Genomic DNA, 10532 nt, shown 5'->3' on the forward strand with positions numbered 1-10532 from the left:
GGAAGGGTGGTAAGGAGAGAGCTGGTGGATAGTGGAGGAGGAGAGGCTAAGAATATATTTTAGTGATTTCAATCACATTGAGGGGATGGGAAGAAGAGAGAGGGTCTTTAGGGGATAGCCATGGACTGAATGTACTGCCCCGAAATGACTGGGGTGGGGGGTGCAGAACAAGACTTGAGGACTTTAGGGGAAGTGGAGATGATCAACTTGGCTTCCTTCCCATCCCCAATATAGAATGAAAAGTAGAGAAATTACCACAGTTATTCTAGGATTTAGGGACAACTCCTACAACTCAGGAGGGCATAGCAAAAAGGCAAGGATCACCCAATATTGTTTTCTCTCCTTTAGCCTTCCAATAATCCAATCTCAGGGCCCAGGAAAGATATAGACCAATTTATGGGCAGTTACCTGGGGCTCAAATGGTTAATCTCCAAGATGTTCTTTGACATCAACCACAGCCCTTGTCTACTTGTGCCCTCCCTGAGCCTCAGGTTGGCAGCTTCCCCAAATTCCTTCTTTGGTGTAATTCATTACGGCCCTGGGACCCAGGCCCAGAGCCAGTCCCCTGCTCCCTCCTCAGGTCCTAGGAGTCTAGAGTTTGTTCTATGGGAGGAAGCAGAGTGGCCTTTCCGTCCATCTCTCCCTCCTCCCAGGATGTGGGCCCTAGGACTAAAGAGCCTCTGTCTTTCCCTGCCACACCCTCCCCATTGTAACTCGAACAAGGGGATTCCTTGTATCCCAGTCTCTGGGCAGGTCCTTGTGACCAAATGGTGGAAGGTCTGGGGCAGGGTGGGGGAGGGGAATCACAGGATGAGAGAGGACACTGCCTCACTTTGGAGATTCTGGTATACACCTCCAGAGCTCTGAGACCTCAAGCCTGTCCTCCCTCTGGCTCCCAGCAGCAATGGGGAGTGAAGGCTGCAGGACTCATCTGTATATGAAAAGCCTGAAGCCTGAAATGAAAGTGGAAACTGAGAAGGTGTGGAGACACAAAGGCTAAACCTCCTGGCAGACAGATTTGGAGCCAGAACACAAGAATGAGGGCAATCCAGAGACAGGGTGAAACAGGGGACGATGACAGGGCAGGCCAAAAAGACTTTTGAGAGTAGAAGGTGGAGGCCCTTGCCAGTTTCCCTCCCTAAAAGCACAGATATAGGAGTTCCAGCACCAGACAAGGATGTGGTCACAGAGGAAGCAAGACCCCCTTGGAAAAAATGAGAACCCCCCGTTTAAAAAGTATAAACCTTTCTGAAAAGGACAAACACCTGACAGTGAGAAACTTTCCTGCCAGGAAAGGTGGTATGTTCCTCCTTACTGATTATATGGAGAATAAACGGCATGGTCTCACTTAGCATCAGCGGTTCAGACACCACTATGCTGACCTGTCACCGCTAAAGGTGACAGTGGAAAAGCTAATCTACCCTGGCAGGAAATAACATCACTTACCAAAGAGAAAACAGTTGTTCTACAACCTTAAAGGTTTCTGGGAAGGCCAATCCATGGAGGGTTGGCCCTGAGTGTCCGTGTCCCTCTGTAATCCTCCATCTTGGCCAAGAGAGGGGGCCAAGGCTCCTAGAAATTGGGTGAGGTCATTTTACTCTCATCATTTCATCAGGAATCTCCTAAGAGTTCTAAATGCCTCAAATCCTTACCTAGTCACAGGGGAAAGGGGGAGACCATCATACCAGGAGCCATAGGTCAAGCCTTGGAGTCAATGTATCTCTGGAAATAGCTTTAGGGACCCAATTATTGAGGGATAGAGGCATAGCCTTCCCAGGGACCAGACAGATAACAAGGCCAGGCTTTCATGGCACCTGATTTCAGTGCAGCCTCTTCCTAGCCCCAGATTTGAGGGAGAATAAATTTCAAGGGAGACCAGGGTCAAATGAAGAAAGAACCACAGCAGTACAAAAGGATGGAAGAGTTGTTACAGGAAGGTCACATCATCCTGGCACTGCCCCCAGTACCAGTGGACCTCAAAGCCCAGCTTGGTACTCTCATCCTCTGGTGGCTCAGGAGGTCCACCTTGGAGCCCCTCCCCTGGGGGTTTCCACACAGCCCTCAAGCTCTCTAGCTTGGTGGCTGTCAGGTCCACCTCAGTCCTGGCTCTCTCCCCATCGGCTGTAACCTTTGCCCAGTCCATCTCAGGACGGGGAGCCCTTAGGGGTCCCTGTTCTTCCAGGTCGCCGGGGGCCACAGTGTCCAGGAAGCTGCCAATGGAGACACTGTCCAGCGGATCAGTGGAGCTGATGTCTGGCAGGCTGTCCCAGCTGCCTCGCCTTGAGTGGCCTGGGCTCCCGCCTGTCAGGCTATATTGGCTGCTGGTAAGGCTGCTGCAGTGACTGGTTAATGTCCCCCGCTCTTCCAACAGCCAGCGCACCGCCTCAATGCCCTCATTCAAAGTCACCAGCTGCTGTAGGATCTTCACATCGATGGCTCGCAGGTAAGCCTGGGGAAATGGGAAAAGAAATCAGTCCCAGGTATTGGGTCATGGGTTTCCCCAATGTTTTCAGAGGACCCTACAATATAGTCCAACCAACTATGCTTTTCTTTCAAAGAGCATGGAAATAGAAGGGTTTCTAGTGTGGGCTTTAGAAGCAGACAGATTATTGTTTAAAAATCTCACCTCTGGCCCCGGCCAGTTGGTCAATGGATAGAGCACGGCCTAGCATATGGAAGTCCCAGATTCAATTCCTGGTCAAGGAATACAGGAGAAGCGACTATCTTCCTCTCCCCCCCCCTCCCACTCCCCTAATCTGCCTCTTCCCCTCTTACAGCCAATGGTTCAGTTGGTTCCAGCATGGTCCCAGGAGCTGAGGATGGCTCAGTTGATTTGAGCATTGGCCCTAGACAGAGGTTGCTGGGTGAATCCCAGCTGGGGCTCAAGCAGGAGTCTGACTCACTATCTTCCCTCCTCTCACTTAAAAAAAAATCTGGCTCTGGCTGGTTGGCTCAGTGGTAGAGTGTCGGCCTGGCGTGCAGGAGTCCCAGGTTCGATTCCCGGCCAGGGCACACAGAAGTGCCCATCTGCTTCTCCACCCTTCCCCCTTTCCTTCCTCTCTGTCTCTCTCTTCCCCTTCCGCAGCCTAGGCTCCATTGGAGTAAAGTTGGCCCGGGCGCTGGGGATGGCTCTATGGCCTCTGCCTCAGGCGCTAGAATGGCTCTGGTTGCAACAGAGCAATGCCCCAGATGAGGAAAGCATCGCCCCCTAGTGGGCATGCCAGGTGGATCTCGGTCGGGCGCATGCGGGAGTCTGTCTGACTGCCTCCCCGTTTCCAACTTCAGAAAAATACAAATAATAATAATAATGATAAATCTCACCTCCACCACTGTTTATACCACTATGGCCAAATTTCTTATCTTTGAGCCTTGGCTTCCTTGTTTGTAAGATAGGGTTAAATCACTCACCTCATAGGGTGGCTATGAGAATTTTGAGATGCTGTCTATTAAGTAAGTACTCAGCACAGTGTCTGGCTCAGAGTAAAGTCTCAGCAAATGTTAAATATTAAAATCTGATCCTATTGAGCTTTGAACTTCAAAGATAGGGTATTACTATTAACTATTGAACTGGTCCAGATTCACCAGTATGACTTAAACATGGCCAAACTAGTCTGTTGGAGGCCAGGTGTTGATCAGGAAGTAGACTGGACCAAAAGAAGGCAGGAGCTGGGGGATAAAGATCTAAAATGGGATGATGTGGTAATGAACGGATGCAACTCAAGAAAGGTGGTGTAACAGGGCCCAGGGTGCTGTGAGTCTTGCCAACTCTGAATCTCACTAAGGGTTACCTGGCTAGGCTGTTTGATTGGGTAAGACCAGACATCAGTAATTTTTTTCTCTTGGGTTCAGCCAAGTCACTATATTATACCCATCTAGAGAGTATAAAGCTGCCAATATTCTGGAAGCCAAGAAGGGAGAAAAGATGGGTGGAATTTTTCATAATATTTATGAAATAATATTTTCATGTAATCCCTCTTGTGCTCAACTTTCCTTGATGTCTCTCAATCTGGACACCTTCAGTTCTATTATTTTAAATATATAAGCGGTAGAGCGTCGACCTGGCATGCGGGGGACCCGGGTTCGATTCCCGGCCAGGGAACATAGGAGAAGCGCCCATTTGCTTCTCCACCCCCGCACCCCCCCTCCTTCCTCTCTGTCTCTCTCTTCCCCTCCCGCAGCCAAGGCTCCATTGGAGCAAAGATGGCCCGGGCACTGGGGATGGCTCCTTGGCCTCTGCCCCAGGCGCTAGAGTGGCTCTGGTCTCAGCAGAGCGAGGCCCCGAAGGGGCAGAGCATCGCCCCCTGGTGGGCAGAGCCTCGCCCCTGGTGGGCGTTCCAGGTGGATCCCGGTCGGGCGCTTGCGGGAGTCTGTCTGACTGTCTCTCCCCGTTTCCAGCTTCAGAAAGAAAAAAAATAAAAAATAAAAAATAAAAATAAAAAAAATAAAAAAATATATATATCACTTAACACAATAAATTAAAATAAAAATTAAAAAAATAAAAATATATATCACTTAACATTTATTAAGTTATTCAGTAAATAATTTCTTTACTCCCATGTATAGTAATAAACCAGAATAAGACCCAAGTATTTGTACATTGAGAAAAATAGAGGCACTAGAATAAAACAGACCTGAATTCAAATTCCAGTTTTGCTATTAAGGAGCCATATAAAATTGAAATTATTTTCCCTTCAAATCTTCATTTCTTCATTATAAAATTAGGATACTATCTAATTTAAATGTTTATTTTTAAAAAATAGAAAGAAGATATTGCCCTGGCCAGATAGCTCAATTGGATCATCCAAAGCACAGAGACTGCCGGTTCAATCCTCAATCAGGGCACCTACAGGAGTGGATCTATTGTTCCTCTCTCTCTCTCTCTCTCTCTCCTTTCCTCTCTTGCTAAAATCAATACATAAATATTATTACTATTTTTTTGTGACAGAGACAGAGAGAGGGACAGATAGGAAGGGAGAGATGAGAAGCATCAATTCTTCGTTGCGGCACCTTAGTTGTTTTATTGTTGTTGTTTTTTTCAGAGACAGAGAGAGAGTCAGAGAAAGGGACAGATAGGGATAGACAGGAATGGAGAGAGATGAGAAGCATCAATCATTAGTTTTTTGTTGCGACACCTTAGTTGTTCATTGATTGCTTTCTCATATGTGCCTTGACCGTGGGGCTACAGCAGACCAAGTAACCCCTTGATCGAGCCAGCGACCTTGGGTCCAAGCTGGTGAGCTTTTGCTCAAACCAGATGAGCCCACGCTCAAGCTGGCAACCTCGGGGTCTCGAACCTGGGTCCTTCCGCATCCCAGTCCGACGCTCTATCCACTGTGCTACCGCCTGGTCAGGCACCTCAGTTGTTCTTTGACTGCTTTCTTATATGTGCCTTGACAGGGAGGCTACATCAGACTGAGTGACCCCCTTGCTCAAGCCAGTGACCTTGGGCTCAAGCCATCGACCTTTGGGCTCAAGACAAGGACCATGGGGTCAAGTCTATGATCCCATGTTCAAGCCCGCGACCCTGCACTCAAGCCGGATGAGCGTGTGCTCAAGCCAGAAAACTTAGGATTTCGAACCTGGGTCTTCCACATCCCAGTCTGATGCTCTATCCACACTGCACCACCACCTGGTCAGGCAAAAAAAAATTTTTTTAAGAAATGGACAGAACATATTGACATGCATAGCATATTGCCTGATAAGTATTTGTTAATAAATGGTAACTATTTGGCATATTACTATGGATAACTTATTTACTATGGCATAAGCACAGAACAAAAAATTGTACTGGAAATTACTTGCAGAGCACCTTCTACTTACTAGATGGGATGCTGCCCGATTCATAAATTGTTTAATAAGCCAATTAGATCTTTAATGTCTTTAAAAAGATTTTATTAATTTTTTTAGAGAGAGGAGAGAGAGCAAAAGGCAGGGGGAGGAGTGGGAAGCACAGTAGCTTCTCATATGTGCCTTGACTGAGCAAGCCGGGAGTCTCGAACTGGCAACCTCAGTGCTCCAGGTTGAGCCCCATCCACTGCATCACCACAGGCCAGGCAGGAGACTTTTAACTTTTTTTAAAAAAAATTATTTGTGTTTTTGGAATATTACTACTCTAATTCAATTAAATAAATGATTATTGGGTACCTGAATTTTTATTTTATTTTACTTTATTTTTTACAGAGACAGAGGGATAGATACAGACAGACAGACAGGAACAGAGAGATACGAAAAGCATCAATCATCAGTTTTTCGTTGCAACACCTTAGTTGTTCATTGATTGCTTTCTCATACGTGCCTTGATCGTGGGCCTTCAGCAGACTGAGTAACCCCTTGTTCAAGCCAGTGTGGGTCCTAGCTGGTGAGCTTTGCTCAAACCAGATGATTCCGTGCTCAAGCTGGTGACCTCGGGGTCTCGAATCTGGGTCCTCCACATCCCAGTCCGACACTCTATCCACTGCGCCACCTCCTGGTCAGGTGGTACCTGAATTTATTAATTTTTTAATAATTACAAAGGTAATGAAGAAACTGTTCTTGCTTAATAGTAGCTTGCCATTTCAATAAGGAGATACGGGCATAAATAACTGAAATGCCAGACTGTAGAAACTATTAATGACATAGTAAAAGAAATTGGCCCTGGCCAGATGGCTCAGTGGATAGAGTGTTGGCCCAGCATGCAGATGTCCTGGGTTCGATTCTTGGTCAGGGCACACATAAGAAGCAACTATCTGTTTCTCTTCCTCTTCCTTTCCCTATTCTCTCTCTCTCTCTCTTCTCCTCTTACTGCCAGTGGCTTGTCTGGTTTGAGTGTTGGCCATGGGTGCTAAGGATAGTTTGGTTGATTGAAGGAGCATCAGCCCCCGACAGAGTTGTTGAGTGGATCCTGGTCAGGGCACATGCATGAGTCTGTCTCACTATTTCCCCTTCTCTCACTTAAAAAAAAGAATATCTTCAATTATTTCATACTGAGGACAAATATATTAACAGTGAAACCAACAATCCTAGTCCATGACCAAACTAAATGTATTAAACAAAACATACTAAAAATACTTCTCCTACTATGTTTCCCCTTCCTCCCTTCCCTCTTCCTTTCCTCCCTCCTGCTCTCCTTCTTTCCTTTTTTCCTTTCTTCCTTCCTCCCTCCCTTCCTCCCTTTTCTCTTCCCCTTCCTTCTTTCTGTTCATTCTTTTCAAAACTTACATTTGCAGTCTTCCACTAGTATAAAGGAGTGACTGGCACCTGGTTACCCAGTTAGGAAGAGAATCTTTTTTTTTTTTATACAGAGACAGAGAGAGTCAGAGAGAGAGAGAGATAGGGGCAGACAGACAGGGATGGAGAGATGAGAAGCATCAATCATCAGTTTTTTGTTGCACATTGCGACACCTTAGTTGTTCATTGATTGCTTTCTCATATGTGCCTTGACCGCGGGCCTTCAGCAGAGCGAGTAACCCCTTGCTCGAGCCAGAGACTTTGTGTCCAAGCTGGTGAGCTTTGCTCAAACCAGATGAGCCCACCACGCTCAAGCTGGTGACCTCGGAGTCTTGAACTTGGGTTTTCCACATCCCAGTCCAACGCTCTACCCACTGCACCACCGCCTGGTCAGGAGGGGAAGAGAATCTTTTTTTTTTTTTTTTCTTTTTTCATTTTTCTGAAGCTGGAAACAGGGAGAGACAGTCAGACTCCCGCATGCGCCCGACCGGGATCCACCCGGCACGCCCACCAGGGGCGACGCTCTGCCCACCAGGGGGCGATGCTCTGCCCATCCTGGGCGTCGCCATGTTGCGACCAGAGCCACTGTAGCGCCTGGGGCAGAGGCCACAGAGCCATCCCCAGCGCCCGGGCCATCTTTGCTCCAATGGAGCCTTGGCTGCAGGAGGGGAAGAGAGAGACAGAGAGGAAAGCGCGGCGGAGGGGTGGAGAAGCAAATGGGCGCTTCTCCTGTGTGCCCTGGCCGGAAATCGAACCCGGGTCCTCCGCACGCTAGGCCGACGCTCTACCGCTGAGCCAACCCGGCCAGGGCGAGAATCTTTTTTTAAATTTTTATTTATTTTTTTTATTTTTTTATTTTTCCGAAGTTGGAAACCGGGAGGTAGTCAGACAGACTCCCACATGCACCCGACCAGCATGCCCACCAGGAGGCGATGCTCTGCCCATCTTGGGGGGTTGCTCTGCTGCAATCAGAACCATTCTAGCGCCTGAAGCAGAGGCCACAGAGCCATCCTCAGCGCCCGGGCAAACTGCTCCAATGGAGCCTTGGCTGCGGGAGGGGAAGAGAGAGACAGAGAGGAAGGAGAGGGGGATGGGTGGAGAAGCAGATGGGCGCTTCTCCTGTGTGCCCTGGCCGGGAATCGAACCCGGGACTCCTGCACGCCAGGCCGACGCTCTACCACTGAGCCTACTGGCCAGGGCCTATGGGGAAGAGAATCTTAAACAGACATTCACCAACCCTTTTGTTTTTAACTCCACTTGCACCCCCAGTTCCAGAAATACCTGGTGCTTCTAACTCCTAAAACCTTTGAGGGTGTCAGTAGTGAAAAATGGGTTGCTTTTCAGCTTCCAAAACTTTGTTCATATCATCTTCTTTCCTGTTTTTGTTGTCATAATGGTTTCAGGACTTTTACAATAATCCTTATACTGGCTTTTAGTGGAGTTTCAGGGAGGCATGGAGGTAAATACATGTATTCAATTTGCCATCCTGCACTGGAATTTCCACTGGCTTTATTCATTCTTCAAGGCCCAACTCAAATGCCACCTTCTCTAGGATGACTTCCCTGTCCTTCTTCAAAGATGGAATTAATCCATTCATTCAGTATTTATTTTATTGGGCAATATTTATTAACTGTTTCTTATACGCATGGCATTGTGTTAGATAAAGGAAGAAAAGAACTATTTCTTGCCCTCAAAGAGTTCACAGTCTAGTGAGTAAGATAAGAAAGGCAATGACAGCCTGACCAGGTGGTGGCACAGTGTATAGAGCGTCAGACTGGGATGCAGAGAATCCAGGTTTGAAACCCTGAGGTCGGCCCTGGCCGGTTGGCTCAGTGGTAGAGTGTCGGCCTGGTGTGCAGAAGTCTCGGGTTCGATTCCCAGCCAGGGCACACAGGAGAAGCACCCATCTGCTTCTCCACCTCTCCCCCTCTCCTTCCTCTCTGTCTCTCTCTTCCCCTCCCGCAGCCGAGGCTCCATTGGAGCAAAGATGGCCCGGGCGCTGGGGATGGCTCCTTGGCCTCTGCCCCAGGCGCTAGAGTGGCTCTGGTCACGACAGAGCGACGTCCCGGAGGGGCAGAGCATCGCCCCCTGGTGGGCAGAGCGTCTGCCCCTGGTGGGCGTGCCGGGTGGATCCCGGTCGGGCACATGCGGGAGTCTGTCTGACTGTCTCTCTCCGTTTCCAGCTTCAGAAAAATACAAAAAAAAAAAGAAAGAAAAGAAAAGAAAAGAAAAGAAAAGAAACCCTGAGGTCGCCAGCTTGAGCATGGGCTCTTCTGGCTTGAGCGTGGATTCACCAGCTTGAACGCGAGGTTGCTGGCTTGAGTGTGAGATCACAGACATGACCCCAAGGTTGCTGGCTTGAGCCCAAGGTTGCTGGTTTGAGCAAGGGGTCACTCGTTCTGCTGTAGCCCCCCTCCCCAGGTCAAGCACATATGAGAAAGCAATCAATGAACAACTAAGGTGCTGCAATGAAGAATGGATGCTTCTCATCTCTCTCCCTTCCTGTCTGTCTGTCCCTCTCTCTGTCACAAAAAAAGAAAGAAAAGAAAGACAATGATACAAATACTTAAAATTCAGTGTAGCAAATGCTAGGGGTTCTGGGTACCTAGAGGGCCATAACCCAAGTAGGGGAGTAAGGAAATCCTTCCTAGAATAAGGGGCATAAGCTGAGACTTGAAAATTAAGTAGAACTTAGCCAGACAAAGTGGTGGAGAGAAGCATTCCAACCAGAGAAAACAGCATGTGTCTCCTCCAATTCAAAGTAGCCTTTTATACTCTGGTTTCTCTTCAGATCGCATAAATCTTTCGCCTTTTTCAAAGTAGCCTTTCCAGAGCAGAAATCTATCCATGTCACTCTGTAATGAAGACGCTTCCAAAAAGCCGTCCCTGGGTCCAAACAGCACTTACCACCCCGTTTTAGAGTTATTAGTCTGTCTCTCCTTCCCTAATCCAGACTGTGAGCTCATTTATGGTGCTTAGCCCAGGACAAGGTCAGTCAGATCCAGTTCTGATTCCTTTGCCTTTTCTATCCTCAGCCCCCTCTGTTGGTTTCAGGGTTCAGGCAGTTAGGTTTTACCATGTTGGTGGGAAATTAATCTGAGGACCAGATTCTATAGTCCTGTGACAGTGGAATTCCCTGACTGTGACAGCATCACTCCCCAGAATAGAAAAAAAGCAAAGCTTTCGTGCCAGAAAAAGAAAAACCACTAATTTCATACCATCTCTTTGGAAACAGAAAAAGTGTAAATAAACAGCTCAGGAGAGATGAAGCCTCAGAGGCTACTCCAACCCAATTCTCTTCCAAGAGGGATGCAGGTTTCCCACAG

At 47.9% G+C, this 10532-nt stretch overlaps 1 protein-coding gene across 1 annotated transcript in view; it reads right to left on the reverse strand.

The window, feature by feature from the left end:
* Window positions 1–1157: 1157 nt before the first annotated feature.
* The window catches only part of LURAP1 (leucine rich adaptor protein 1), a 12402-nt gene continuing 3027 nt past the window's right edge, over window positions 1158–10532 (reverse strand). Inside the window, exon 2 of the mRNA XM_066269302.1 lies at window positions 1158–2449. Coding sequence (XP_066125399.1) covers window positions 1928–2449 — 522 coding nt within the window. The 3' untranslated portion in view covers window positions 1158–1927. The remainder of the gene's footprint in view (window positions 2450–10532) is intronic.

This window comes from Saccopteryx bilineata, chromosome 3 (assembly GCF_036850765.1).
Source record: "Saccopteryx bilineata isolate mSacBil1 chromosome 3, mSacBil1_pri_phased_curated, whole genome shotgun sequence".
Taxonomy (NCBI): Eukaryota; Metazoa; Chordata; class Mammalia; order Chiroptera; family Emballonuridae; genus Saccopteryx; species Saccopteryx bilineata.